We start from the raw sequence: 15,235 nt of genomic DNA, 5'->3' as shown, positions 1-15,235 counted from the left end.
TCAGCTGCAGCCAACTCGCATGTAGTTTCATACAGGGGGCACAAAACCAAGAGACTACAGGGCTCAGGTTTGTTTTTGCCCAGTGACCATGTCTGTACCAGCCCATTTCTAGTGAGAACTGTCCTCTCCCTCCACCACCAGAACCTGTGATTGGTATGACCCTGCCTCCTTGGCCAGGTTAACTGGTCTTGGTCAGGTGTCTCACTGCCTGGCAAAGAGAGGGGCATAGGGTCATCCTGAGCTGAGAGTCATCCCCTTGTACATTGTGTTCTAACTGGAGCTAGGAAAAGCTAAGAGAAGTCTGGTCATAAAGCTGTGAGGACTTCGGCATAGGGCTGATAGTGACCTCAGTACCAGAGTGTTTGAAAGAATGGAGCCAGCATGTAGAGAGGCCTAGTGAGAGACCTGAGAGTGCTGGAGTCCCTGGTGCTAGTTCTTTCCCTTCCCACTCCAAACTTATTAAACAGTCAGCCAAGTGACCACCTTGAGAGGAGAACAAGTGTTTCTTTCTGATTCTGTTACTTCATTTGCACAAGTTTAACTCGAACTCTGAATCTCAGTCTCCTCATCTGCACAGTGAAGACAATAAAACAACAGCCCTACCAGGGCAGTGCTGAGGAGGAATGAGATACGCACTGGCAGCATGTTGGTAGCGTGTCTTGGGAATAAAAAGGGCACTATGGCTGTTAGCTGGCAGTTGTTAACACCTATGAAGCAGCACTTTTCCCAGCAGAATGTTACCAGTGTTGTGGAGTCATTCTTGGTTCCTCTCTGTCACACCCAACGTGACAGCAAGTACTGTCAGGTGTAACTTCAAACTACTACATGTAGAATCCAGCCACTTCTCAAAATCTCCAGTGCCCCCACCCAGGGCAGTCCAAGCCAGGATGGGAACTCCTGCAGCAGACTCCCAACACCTCCCTGCTTCATTCCTGACTTCTGACAGTCTTGTCTTCATGCAGCACTCCAAGTGATCCCATCAGAGTGTAAGTTAGAAAAGGCACGTGGTCCAGTGTACATCAGAGCTGCTCCTGACCTGGCCCGACCTCCCTGTGGGTGTCCCCTCTTCCCTCCCTGAGCTCTGTCCCCCACCAGCCTCCTCACTTTCCTTGATCAGCCACCAGGCTCTAGCCTCGGGGCTTTCACACTTGCTTCCTCTACGGAACTCCCTTCCCAAGTATCTTCAAGCCTCACTCCTTCCCTTTAGGCCTCTGCTCAAAGGCCACCCTCTTTGTAAAGCTTGCTTAACAAACTATTTAAAATTGCAGCTCCCTTCTTATCTAGCTGTTTTTTTTCCTGAAAACTTCCCACCCTCTGACCTACCATATCCATTTTCCTATTTGTTTATTGACTTACTCCCTTCTCTAGAATGTAAGCTTCACAAGAGCAGGGATTTTGACTATTTTGTTTACCACTGTTCTCATCAAAGTTATGTTCCCAGGCACACAGTAAATGTTTGCTGAATGAATGAATGAATGAATGAAAAGATGAACAAAGTCCTTTTCTGAGAGTTGGAGGACAAATAGACTACAGCAGGGGAAAAATGTAAAACTCCCATTATGAAACTCTTTGTACTTACTTGGCACAGCGTACCCAGTGTGTATGTCGGTACAAGGAATATAAGAAGCGCTGGCGATACATGTTCCATATTTTGATGGATTTGTCTTCAGAAGCTGTAGCTAGAAACTGGCCATCAGCTGAAAAGTCCACACTTCGAACTGGAGCTGTATGAGCTCTAAATTCAGAGGATTTTCCTCTCCTGGAAATAAACATTTATTATTTATAACATTTATTATTTATAACATTGTAATGTTTGTAACATTTGATTTAACAGCTAATCAGCATACAGGCTCTGAAACATATAAAACAGATTAACTTGCCCTGGCTGTTATGGCTCAGTGGACTGAGTGCTGGCCTGAGAACCTAAGGGTCATTGGTTTGATTTCTAGTCAGGGCACATGCCTGGGTTGTGGGCCAGGTTATCATTAGGGGGTGTGTGAGAGGCAACCACACATTGATGTTTCTCTTCCTTTCTCTCTCACTTTCCCTGTCTAAAAATAGTAAATAAAATCTTTAAAAAAAAGAATAAAAAACAGCTTAACTCTTGTAAAACTAACAAAAGTGTGAAAACATTGTGTTGTATTGTACTCTTCATCAATACTGCTTCAAGCTGGTTTCATCAAAGTCACAACTGATACTTAATAAGACCCTGGTAGTCCTCACCGTGAAATTCATTTGCTGTTTATGTTCTAATTGGAAGCTAGGGAAATAATACTTCAAACACATCTCTACTGTGCATTTTAAGTTCCTGTTGCTCTGCTAGAAATAGCAATGTATAGTTTAAAGAACCTGCAACCTAGAAAAGCTAAGATTGATTAAATGAATAGTTCCAAGGCAATGTTTTCAAACTGGGGTCACATGCAAGTTGTACAGACTGGAAGTCTGGGTTGGGACGGAGAAAATGTCCCCTGAGCCATTTGCCTCTGTACAGAATGTCTCTAGGTGATCTTGACTTTCCTATTTCCACCTGTAAGTAGTGAGAACTGAGACCCCCAGGCTACAGTAAGGCTCTGCTCACTAGGCCCAATCTTACACTCACAAGCAAAACAAAGGATAAATGGCAACAACACAGTACTTTAGTTCTCAACACCTTGAAATTTCAGATGAAATGCTTTCGTGGCTAGAATGAGAGAAAGAATAGAAAAAACAGATGGGGAAAATAATATGTGGCATCTAAAGAGAAGCTGTCGAAAAAAGTGTTAAATAATTAGGGGCAGGCTAGTAGATACAGCTGGAGTTAAAAGGTGACACTTGGGAAACACTACTTTGGGTCGGCATTCCCGAGTTCCCAAGGCACTCTCTCTATACTATGGCCACACTTAGCAATTTTTCCACTCAGAAAGTCATATCTATACAGGTGATATCTTACAAGGAAAATCGATATAACTGTTTGAAAAAAGATCAGGCAACAGAATTTGCACAATTCTGGAAGTCACACTCAGCCACTCCTCCTGCCTCTCTTCCCACTGAATAGGTCAACACACCTACTGAGTGACGGTGATATCGCTATCACTTCTTTCTAACCCAGCTACACTTGCATTAAGGTAGATATCCTCAATACCCTTCACCTAGATTATTGCAAAAGCCTCTTAGCTGGTCTCCCTGCTCTAATCTTTTATCCCCTTCTAGTCACCTACATACTGTGCTTAATGCCTTGTTAGATGTGTAACCAAAGCATGTAGAGCCCAGTGTAAACGTGTCACTGGATGTCCTCCAACAGATGGAACCACAAACATGCTCTGCCGCAGGGCGTCCTGCCACTTACGCTGAACTATGTACTCTGAGAACACTCAGGGTGCTTCAGATACATCTCTGGCTTTATACTGACTTTCTCAGTCTGAACTACTTCCCCCAGGCCCAGACCTCCTTCACCAGCCTAGACAGGCTGAACTGCTCCCTGTCTACTACATCTATTTTGCTTATTTTGTTACGCAATACTTAAAAAAAAATGACCTGTTTCTCTCCTATTAAAGAGTAACTTTTTTGAGGACAGTAATGATGATTTATTTATTGCTGTAAGACCAGAATCTAGCAAAATGTCAGCCATATAAAATGAACTCAATGCATTTGGTTGAATGCTACTGGGAAGAGGTAATACTTAAAGGTTCTTAGATCCATCCTAGCTTACCCTTTCAGTGGCCTAGAGAAGGCTAAGGTGATTGTCATAAATGTCCATCACCCATCATCACCTGATGTATGATATTACACCAAAAATAACTAAAATCAATATTTAAAAAAATAGGAGGGCGCATTCGGGGACTAGTTCTGTGAGGTTTCAAGGGAAAGTCCTGAGTAGAGGTCAGAGTAGAGTTTGTCCTGAATTCTGGTATACGGCTTAGAGAAAGCAAAGAAAAGCATTGGTGTCTGCTATCACCAGGAAGCCAAGAGACAGTCAGTATCATCAAAATCTGCCCTGCTCTTCAGTTCTACACTACGCACTCCAGCAGGCTGTCCAGCTGGCCTTCCTGCTAAAAGGCCCTCCTCTGAGCTGGTGGCTGGCCTACCCACTGGATCCGGTCTCAACAGGAAGCATGTGTAAAAAACCCACATACACAGAGGGAAAAAAAACAGCATAGGAGTTCCTAGTGTTTGCTGTGTCAGTGTTTAACTGGCGCCTAGTTCCTTACCCCGCCCTAATGTAGGCTCTGCCCCTGACGTGTTTACCTGTCCTTTCTGCTCGAATCCTCTTGACTAACCCCCATGACACAATCCCTGCCAGACCTGCTTCCACTGTTCTTTCTTAGCCTTCCAGCCACCTGCTGAGGTGTCTGTCAGAAAATCTAACTGCCCACAGTTCCTCTCATCCCTGTACACACAATGCCACTCCTTCCCCTAGGAGGTGGAATCTGCCAATTTTTCCTCCCTTGAATCTGGGCCGCTGGTGTGAATTACTTTGACCCACAGAATGGGAGCAGAAGTGACACTGTGCAAGTTTCAAGCCTAGCCCTTAAAATGTCCAGCAGCTTCTGCTTTTACTATCCCAGAACCCGCTGCCATGCTGTACAGAAGTCCCTGTCCTGCTGGAGGGATGGCACATAGAGTACCAAGCTGCCCCAGCTGACAGCCAGCACCAAAGCCCTCAGCATATGAAATAGGTTTTAGACCCATCAGCCTTGCTGTCAGCTTAAGGAAGTTGCGTCAGTGATAGCCAACACCAAATGGGGCAGAAGAATCAGCCAAATAATGCACAAAATTGTGAGAAATGGTAGTTACTGTATCGTTACTCTGTTTCAAAGATTGTTACACAGCCAACAGCCTGTGTACAGGATACATGAGTTTCCTTCCCATTGCCATGATCCACTATTGCCCTGGCCCTACTATATGATTTAAAAAGAGGAACAAGAGACATCTACACAAGCTTAATTGCTGTATTTAGATTAGCTGGTGCAGGTTAATGATGCAGTGTGCTTTTAGCGCAGGTACCCCTGTACAGTTTGTTCACTGAGGTTTTCTTGAATTAGAAATGGGTGACTGAGGCTGTGAAGTGCTGGTCCTAAAGTCCCAAAATTAAGGATTTTAGAAAATGCTTTCCCTTTTAAACTTGACACTAGTCTCTCTCCCTTACAATTCCCCTCTATATTATCATCCACAGGATCATTATGACACATCACTTCAATACTCTGTGCTACCATCAGGGTCATACTCAGATTTCTCAGCATGGAGTTTCCCTTGGGTGGTGGCGGGGAAATGCCCGGTGAACTTCCCTTCACTGGGAGCTCCTGTTCAGTCACACGATACCAATCAAATCCTGCCACAACAGAGTCATAGAAAACACTCAAATTCTTATTATCTGAAGTATTTACAGGGGGAAATGATATAATGTGTGGGGCTTGTTCTAAAAATACTACAGCGAAAAAGAAGGGGGATAGATGAAACAAGGCTGATAAGAGTGCTGATAACTACTGAGTCTGTTCAGTGCACGTGGGGTGGGGGAATCTTTGTGCCATTCATTCTCTTTTCAAGTATGTTTTAAAAACTACACGATTAAGAGTTTAAAAACTTCAAATAAATTCACAGCTCAATAATTGCTTAAGATAGATGGACTATCAACTAGGGTTTGAAAAGCGTCTGAAAGAAAGATCTGTTATAATGGAATAGGACCTTTCAACAAATACAACAATTCACACTTTTGTCAGAAATTTTCTTTAACAAAATGTTCTGGGGCCTAATAATGAATGATATGCATCAAAGAATAGTTCTGGCACGGGGGTTTTTAATGGGGACCCAAAGGTCCCTGAAGATCCATGAATGGGCTTTAGGAGATTAATGAACTGTACAACTTTTGGTTACACATGTCAATGTATATCTCACTGGGTAGACAGTCTAAAGCTTACATTGGATTTACTATGGGATTGATAACTATCACTCCTGCCTAATAACTTAAAACATGTTAAGCGTGTTTCCATGGTTAGAAATAAAAGACATAATTATGAGTTACAGATGAGAAAAAAGTGCTTTAAAATAGTTGACTTGACACCTGGTAAGTGACTCAAACTACATGTAGTTCAGGTAACTGGGGCGTCTGGGTCTTCCTGAGAAGTACATCAGGAGCAACCAGAGTCCCATTTTCCTCCACATTTCTAAATCCAGAGCATACCAGGAATTTGTTTCTTACTTATCAGGAGTCCAGAGTCTAACAGTTCTGTCTCGTGAAGCAGATGCCAGTAAGTTTCCAAGTGGAGAAAACTGCACGCTGGTTACAACATCCTTGTGACCCACGTATCTGAAAGCTCTAGTTTGTGGCCTGAAATTCCATAGCATAAGAAATGTATCCCAAGAAGCAGTAGCTATCAAGAAATGGGAAAAAAAAAACACAGTTTGTTAAAACATGTAGAGATGTCTTGTTTTAATGAATAGGGTATGTAATAACAAGATGTCCATGTAATAGCGGCACTGAAGGTTGTACGACTGACCAGTAATGGCAAAAATATTTTTAAAAGAAACACAAAGCTACATCATGAATATGAAAACTTGGCTGTGTCCTATGTAAGCAAGCAGTGGGATCACGGCCCCTGTGTTGGGCTAGAACCCAACGACCGTCAGCTAGAAGGAGGCAGCGCAGTGCCACAGAGCACACAGGAGCAGGAGTCAGCTCTGTGTCTAACTCTCAGGGTGACTAGGGAAAGTTACTCTGTCATGAGGACTGAAGGGTTTTCCTGAGAGGGCTGGCTGAGACAATTTAAAAATAATGTTTTTGTGTAAATAATTTCACATTTATAAAAAAGCTACAGGAATAATATGAAGGACATTAAAACACACATTACCAGATCCACCTGTTGTTAAAACTTTGCCCCATGTGCCCTGGCTGATGTGGCTCAGTGGATTGAGCACCAGCCTGCAAACCCATGTATAAGTTTGAAACTTATAAAAGCGCTTTAACTGTTTTACATGGAAACAATGCATAGGCTAAGTAAGCCCAAATGAATTTTATCTAGGGCTAAAGAATTTACACATTTTTCAGTGACATTATATATCTCATCTATCTAGCAGTAATATTGATTGCATTTAAATTTTTAAAGTTACATTTTTTTCTAAGCATTCTACAGTCAACGATTCTCATTGACCTGGTTCCTATTATTTGGAGCTATTTTGGGGGCTACATTAGATTGGGGGCTATGTTAAAACATGTTAAGTATTAACATGGGGGCTGGGTTGTGGTTTGATTCCCAGTCAGGGCACATGCCTGGGTTGCAGGCCCCTACACATGCTTGCTCTTTTTTTCTGTGCGTGTGTATGCACACACACAGGGTTTTTCCTGAACCATTTGGGAGTAAGTAAAATCATCACTATGGCACTTTGATTCCTAAATACTTCAGTGTATTTTTCTAAGAACAAGGATATTCTCTTACATAGCATGGTTATCAATTTCAGGAAATGTGTCATTGACAATGCTTTAGCCTATCAACTGTATTCCAATTTTGTCAATTAACCCACTAAATCTATTTTATTGCTAGGCAAGGTACTCTTTAAAAAAAAGATTTTATTTATTTTTAGAGAGGGAAGGGAGGGAGAAAGAGAGAGAGAGAGAGAGAGAGAGAGAAACATCAATGTGCGGTTGCTGGGGGCCATGGCCTGCAACCCAGGCATGTGCCCTGACTGGGAATTGAACCAGCGACACTTTGTTCGCAACCCGTGCTCAATCCACTGAGCTATGCCAGCCAGGGCACAAGGTAATCTTAAAAAGTCTCTTTCTGCTCTGTTTACGACACTCTACAATTAATAAAAGAATTATGTATGTCAGACATTAGCTTAAAGCTTTAGGAAAAGGAAAACAAATGTAATCAATAAGGGAATTAAATGCTTTGGATGAAGAATGAACAAATAAATGAAAGCTTGGTCTAGCTCTTGCCTCCAAATCCAAATTTACATATGCATGTAGCCCCCCAAATAGCTCCAAATAATAGGAACCAGGTCAATGTGAATCATTGACTGTAGAATGCTTAGAAAAAAAATGTAACTTTAAAAATGAAATGCACTCAGTGTTACTGCTAGATGAGATATGTAATACCCTGAAAAATGTGCAAACTCTTTAGCCCTAGATAAAATTCATTTGGGCTTACTTAGCCTATGCATTGTTTCCATGTAAAACAGTTAAAGCACATTTGTAAGTTTCAAACTATAATGCTGTATACTACTCTCTTTTTTAAAAGTACAAAGAGTTGATGTTCCACCACAGCTTATCAAATCATTAAATATTTATATCAGGATATGAATTATCTGTGGCAAATGTAGACAAAATAGGGAAAATAATGAATTATCATATGCTTTATACTTAGGGCCTGATTTGTATTCTAATGTATTATGTTGCAAATAAGATCTAAGAAAGGAAAATAGGACACAATCCTTTACCTGAGGGAATCACAATACCATAGGGGAGAAAGATCATTAGTAATGTCATACATGTTCAAAGGACTTTTACATATTATTAATTCTTAATGTTATATGGAGTGTGTAGTAGTACTTCCAAAGGTCATTTCAGTAGACATTTGAGTAACATGAAGAGTGATGCAGGCTGAGATACGCAGAATGAGCACTCTGGGCAGAAGAAACCCCACAAGCAGGGGCCTGACACAATAAAGTACTTGATGACCAAGGGACAGTAAGGAGGCCATGGTGTCCACAGTGGAAAGGAGAAAGGGGACAGTGAGATGGAAGCAGAGAAACAAGCAGATGCCAGCCAAGGAGCCATGGTAATAGGTGTATATTTATTCTAAAAGCAATGGGAAACCACTGAAGGATTTTAAGCAGGTGAATCTCAGGCTGATTTAAGAAAACTGCCTCTCTGACAATGAGATAAAGATGGTCTTTTCAAAAACTGATGTCAGGTCAGCTGGATATTCATTTAAAACCTATTTGAAGAAATAATGGCTGAAAACTGCCCTAATCTGGTGAAGGAAAAAGACACACAAGTCCAGGAAGCTCAGAGTCCCAAACAAGTTTGACCCAAAGAGGCCTATACAGAGACACATCGTAATTAAAATGACAAGGCTTAAAGACAAGGAGAGAATCCTAAAAGCTGCAAAAGAAAAGCAGATAGTTACATACAAGGGAACATAAATTAGATTGTCACAGAAATATTTCAGGCCAGAAGGGAGTGGTGTGAAATATTCAAGGTGATGAAAGTCAAGGACCTACAACCAATGCTACTTTACCAAGCAAAACTGGGTAAAATCATTTCAAGTCAAAGGAGAAATAAGGTGCTTCTAAGACAAGAAATAGCTAAAGGAGTTTATTAAAACCAAACAAGTGCTGCAACAAATGTAAAAAGGCTTGCTTTAAAGAGAAGAAAAATAGAAAGAAAAAAAGAGAAAATAGTCTAACAATTAAATGACATTAAATATGTGTCTATCAATAATCACCTTAAGTGTAAATGGCATAAATACTACAACCAAAAGATATAGGGTAGCTGAATGGATAAGAAAACAAGATATATATATATCTTGTCCATCTTGTGTGTGTGTGTGTGTATATATATATATATATATATATATATACTGCCTCCAAGAGACCCATCTCAGATTGAAAGTTATATACAGACTAAAAGTAAAAAGATAGAAAAGGGCATTTCACGCAAATGGAAAGGGGAAAAAAAGCTGGGATAGCAGTACTTATATCCAACAAGATAGACTTCAAAACCAAGGCTGTAGTAAGAGATGAAGAAGGACACTACACAATGTTAAAGGGAACAACCTAATAAGAGGATACAACCCTAGTAAACATTTACGCACCCAACATAGGAGCACCTAAATATGTGAAGCAAATCTTGATGAACATAAAGGGAGAGACTGACAGAAATACAGTAATAGTTGGGGATTTTAATATCCCATTGACTTCAATGGGTGGATCTTCCAGACAGAAAGTCAACAAGGAGACAGCAGCATTAAACAACACACGAGATCAAACAGATTTAATTGCTATATTCAGAGCATTTCACCCCAAAACAGCAGAATATACTTTGCAAGTGGACATCGAACATTTTCTAAGATAGCCCACATGTTAGGACACAAAACACATCTCAAGAAATTTAAGAAGACTGAAATCATATCAAGTATCTTCTCTGACCACAATGTAATGAACTAGAAATTAATCACAAGAAGAACACTGACAAACACATAATGACATGAAGGGTAAATAATATGTTATTCAGCAATGATTGGATCAACAACAAGATCAAGGAAGAAATCAAAAGATCCCTTGAAACAAGTGAAAATGAGGACCTAACTGTCCCAAATCTGTGGGACAATGAGAAAGCAATCTTAAGAGGGAAATTCATGGCCTTACAGGCCTATCTCAAAAAACAAGAAAAGGCTCAAAAACAATCTAATTTTACATGTAAAGGAACTTGAAAAAGAACAACAAAGTCCAAAGTAAGTAGTAGGAAGGAAATAATAAAGATCAGAGAATAAACAAACAAAATAGAGTCTAAAAAATGATAAAAAAGAGCAATGACACCATCCACAAGCTCGTTCTTGGAAAAGATACACAAGATTGACAAACATTTAACCAGACTCATCAAGATAAAGAAGAGAAAGGACCCAATTAAATAAAATCAGAAATGAAATAGGAGAAATAACAGCTGACACCAAAGAAATACAAAGGATTGTAAGAGAATATTACAAACAGTTATATGCCAACAAACTGTACAACCTGGACGAAATGAATAAATTCCTAGAAACATACAATCTTCCAAAACTAAATCAGGAAGAATCGGAGAGTCTGAATAGACAGATTACATCCAGTGAAACTGAAGCTGTGATAAAAAAAAAAACTCCCGACAAACAAAAGCCCTGGACCGAATGGCTTCACAGGTGAATTTTACCACATTCCAAGAACTAACACCTCTTCTTCACAAACTATTTCATAAAATTCAAGAGGAGGAAAGGCTCCCAAACTCATTTTACAAGGCCAGCATAATCCTAATTACGAAACCAGATAAAGACACTGCAAAAAGAGAAAATTATAGGCCAGTACCCCTGTTGAACATTGACACTAAAATCTTGAACAAAATATTGGCAAACTAAATACAGCAATGCATTAAAAAGATCATACAGCATGATCAAGTGGAATTTATTCCAGTAATGCAATGTTGGTACAATATTCATACATCTATAAATATGATTCACCACATAAACAAAATAAAGGATTAAAAAACCCATGATCATATCAATATATGCAAAAAAGCATATGATAAAATCCAGCACCCCGTTATGATAAAAACTCTCAGCAAAGTGTGATGAGAACATACCTAAACATAATAAAGGCCATACACAACAAACTCACTGCCAGCATCATATTCAATGGGCAAAAATTACAAGTGTTCTCCTTATGATCAGGAACAAGATAGGGATGTCCACTTTCACTTCCCTTATACTGAAAGTCCTAGCCACAGCATTTACACAAGAGGAAGAAATAAAAGGCTTCCAAACTGGAAAGGAAGAAGTAAAATTGGCATTATTTGCAGATGACATTATATTGTACATAGGAAACCCCAAGATTCCACTAAGAAACTATTAGAAGTGATAAATACATTCAGCAAAGTAGCAGGATACAAAATTAATATCAGGGAAATCTGTTGAATTTTTATATGTCAATAATGAACTATCAGAAAGGGAAATTAAGAAAATAATACCATTCATACTTGCTACAAAAGAAATAAAACACCTAGGAATAAACCTAACCAAGGATGTAAAGGACCTGTACTTACAAAATTATAAGACACTGAAGAAAGAAACTGAAGAAAGTACAACTAAGAGGAAGCACATACCGTGTTCATAGATAGGAAGAATTAACATCATTAAAATGCAATATACCCATATACCCAATGCAATCTATAAATTCAATACAATTCCAATCAAGATTCCAATGATGTACTTCAAAGAACTAGAACAAATATTTCAAAAGTTTATGTGGAACCACAAAAGGCGCCACATAACAACAGTGATTCTGAGAAAGAACAAAAAGTTGGAGGAATCATGCTACTAATATGAAACTATACTATAAGGCCATAGTAATCAAAAGAGCATGGTACTGGCATAAAAACAGACACACAGATAAATGGAACAGAATAGAGAGACCAGAAATAAATACAGACCATAGTAGTCAATTAATATTCAACAGAGGAAGCAAGCATATGCAATGGGCTAAAGACATTTTATTTAATAAGTGGTACTGGGAAAATTGGACAGATATGTGCAGAAAAATGAAACTACTAGACCACCTTCTTATACAGAGCAGAAAAAAGAAATTCCTACCTTTTGCAACAGCATGGACAGAACTGGAGACTATTATGCTAAGTGAAATAAGCTAGCTGGTGAAAAACAAGCACCCTGTGATCTCACTTATACGTGGAATCTAATGAACAAAATTAACTAATGAGCAAAATGGAACCAGGGACATGGAAACATAGAAGAGACTGACAGCTCTAAGAAAGGAGGAGGGTGGAGGGAAATAGTGGAAGGAAGGGAAAAAAGGATTATCCAAAGGACAAGCAGGAATGACACCTGGCCGTGGACAATGGAGTGGGGACTGACTGAGGAACTGAGGGGTGGGTTGAGTGTAGGAGGGCAAAGGTGCAAAAAATTGGAACAACTGTAAAAAACAAATAAAAGAAAAAAAGAAAGGAAAAACTTTAAAAAAGTAACTCGACTCTTACATTTTATGCTATACACACATACAAAGTTCCATATGGATTGTAGGTCTAAATATGACAGGTAAAACAATAAGCTTTTAGGTGAGAACATAGAAGAATATCTTCATGCCATAGGGATAGGCAAAGATTCCTTAAATGACATGAACATTACTAAACTACTAAAGTAAACAAGTAATAATTCTTACTACACTAAACTAACAAATTTTGCTCATAGAAGAAAACTGCTAAGTAACTGAAAAGGCAAGCCAAAGCATGGAAAAAGATACATACATCCAACATATAACAAAGAATCTATAAAGATTCCTATGAATCAATTAGGAAGGGCAGGAAACTAGGCAAAGTGCTTAAATAGGCACTTCATTAAACAGGATATCCAAATGACCCATAAACATGAAAAGGTACTCAATTCCGTTAGTAACCAGAAAAATGCAAATTAAAACCATAGTGAGATATTACTAAACACTCACCAAAAAGGCTATAATTTAAAAGAGAAACCATACCAAATCTTGGTGAGGATGTGAACAACTGGAACTCTCAAATAATGCTGGTGGTTATAGCCACTTAGAAAAATTGTTTTTGAAATGTCTACTAAAGCTGAATATACACTTGCCATCTGATTCAGCAATTCCACTCCTAGATACATACCTGACAGAAATTCTTATGTATGTTTAGCAAAATGTGTACAATAATGTTTGTGGCGGTACTATTAAAACAGACTGAAAATAGAAACCCAAATATCCATCAAAGTAAAATGGGTATTTAAATTGTGGCATACTGATACTATATCAGTATGAAGTAGTATCTTCATACTGATACTTCAGTATGATACTGAAGTTCATTTATATGAAGTGCAAGTAGTGAGCTCATTTATGGAGTCAGAAGTTGGCACAAAGAGGATCTGAGTGGCAGGGAGGGAGGACAGCAGCGGGAAGGGAGCACCAAGGGGGTACTGGTAACATTGTGTCTCTTGCTCTGGGCGTTGGTTATGCTGGACATATCGCGCTAAGATTCACCAAGTTGTCCAATTTTGGTATATATCTTATACTTCAATAAAGCATTTAGAAAAAAATATAATTCTGGCTGTTGTGTGGAGAAAGGTGTTGGGAAGAGGGGGCAAAATTGAAAAAGGAAATCCATGAGGAGGCTATTGCCACAAAGTAGTCAGGGGAAAGTGGTGGTCTGGACTAGCCTAGAGGCTGAGGAAGGGCAAGGTGTGTGGTAAAGGTGAAGCCTTGGGGGTGTGCTGATGGATTACACCTGAGGGAGAGAAGCGAGGAGGCAAAGCTGCTGGCTTTTGGCCTGGGCACCCAGGTGAATTTCAGCACCATTCAATGAAATTGGAAAGACCATAAGAGAAGAAGGGTACGAGTGAGGTAGAATGGGGTGGGAATTCAAGAGTCTTTTTAGAATATACAAGAGTCTTTTTAGAATATACAGTTTAAGATGTCCATTTGACATACAAGTTAAAATGCCAAGCAGGGTGCTGGACATACTCACCTGGAGCTCAGGAAGCAGTTTTAACTGTATGGTATAGTGGTTTACAAAGCAAAGTATAGAATTCAACTTCCTGATTGAAATCCTGGCTTGCCAGTTGTGTGCTCCTGGGTAAGTTACCCACCCTCTCTATGACTGGGGCTCCATCTGCATAATGAGGTATTTAAAGTAATAAGTGAAATTATACTTGTAATTCATGTCTGGCACATAGAAAACACTCCCATGTCACCATTATTGCTAGAGTTTCTGTTACTGTTAGCAGCAGCAGCAGTCTAGAAAATATATTAAAGGCTGGGAGCAATTGTGAACACTCAGGAAGTAAGCACTCACCCTGGAGAGAAGAGCAAAGGAAGGAGCCATAAATGAAGTAGGAGAGGGTGAGGAGACTGTGGCGTCCAGAAGTTCAGGAAGTACTCCAACAGGGTGATGAGCTGTGTCAAATGCTTCGACTAGATTTAGTAAGATCAGGCCTGACCAGGACCCTCTATATAATGTGTGGGGCCTTAGGTAAAATGCAAATGTGGGGGTCCTTTGTCAGAAGAGGAAAAGGGCACTGGACCTAGAGTGGATGTTCAGAACATAACTTTAGAATTGATCCATACCCACATTAAAGCAATACTTGCTATTACCAGCATGAGGCCTGCTGAGGAGAAGTGAGAGAGAGCAGGATGAAGGACCTAGACGGCCTCACCTGAGGGTCAGGTGGCATTTCAGAGGCCTACTAGTGATGAAACACCAGAAGCAGAGATGTCCCAATCAGAACTGTGCAGCCCAGGGTACACTCTACATTTTCTTGCAAATTTCAGGAAAAAAGACCAACAATCTATAAAAACTCCATGAATGTATTTTTATTAAAACTGTTAAAACCAACAGTGAATTTTCCTCCTTACTTTCTTAGCCTCTGCCCATCAAACTCCAATGCCACAATGATGAAAGGTATTCGACTGTCGCTGTCAGTGCTGTACAGTGTCAACTTGGAATTTGCTTTCATACATGCCCATTGAACCACACCTTCTATAAACACTGCTTCAT

General features: G+C 39.8%; 1 protein-coding gene across 5 annotated transcripts in view; it reads right to left on the bottom strand.

Moving 5' to 3' along the window:
• Nucleotides 1–15,235, bottom strand: part of POC1B (POC1 centriolar protein B) — a 101,515-nt gene that overhangs the window by 69,890 nt on the left and 16,390 nt on the right. For all 5 annotated transcript variants that reach the window (XM_036018591.1, XM_036018594.1, XM_036018593.1 and 2 more), the window contains exons 3-4: nt 6,176–6,347; nt 1,580–1,759 (exon numbers count right to left, since the gene is read on the bottom strand). In XM_036018591.1, coding sequence (XP_035874484.1) covers nt 1,580–1,759; nt 6,176–6,347 — 352 coding nt within the window. The remainder of the gene's footprint in view (nt 1–1,579; nt 1,760–6,175; nt 6,348–15,235) is intronic.

This window comes from Phyllostomus discolor, chromosome 2 (assembly GCF_004126475.2).
Source record: "Phyllostomus discolor isolate MPI-MPIP mPhyDis1 chromosome 2, mPhyDis1.pri.v3, whole genome shotgun sequence".
Lineage (NCBI taxonomy): Eukaryota > Metazoa > Chordata > Mammalia > Chiroptera > Phyllostomidae > Phyllostomus > Phyllostomus discolor.
The sequence above is the reverse complement of the archived record's forward strand: the minus strand, read 5'-3'. Positions and strand labels throughout refer to the sequence as shown.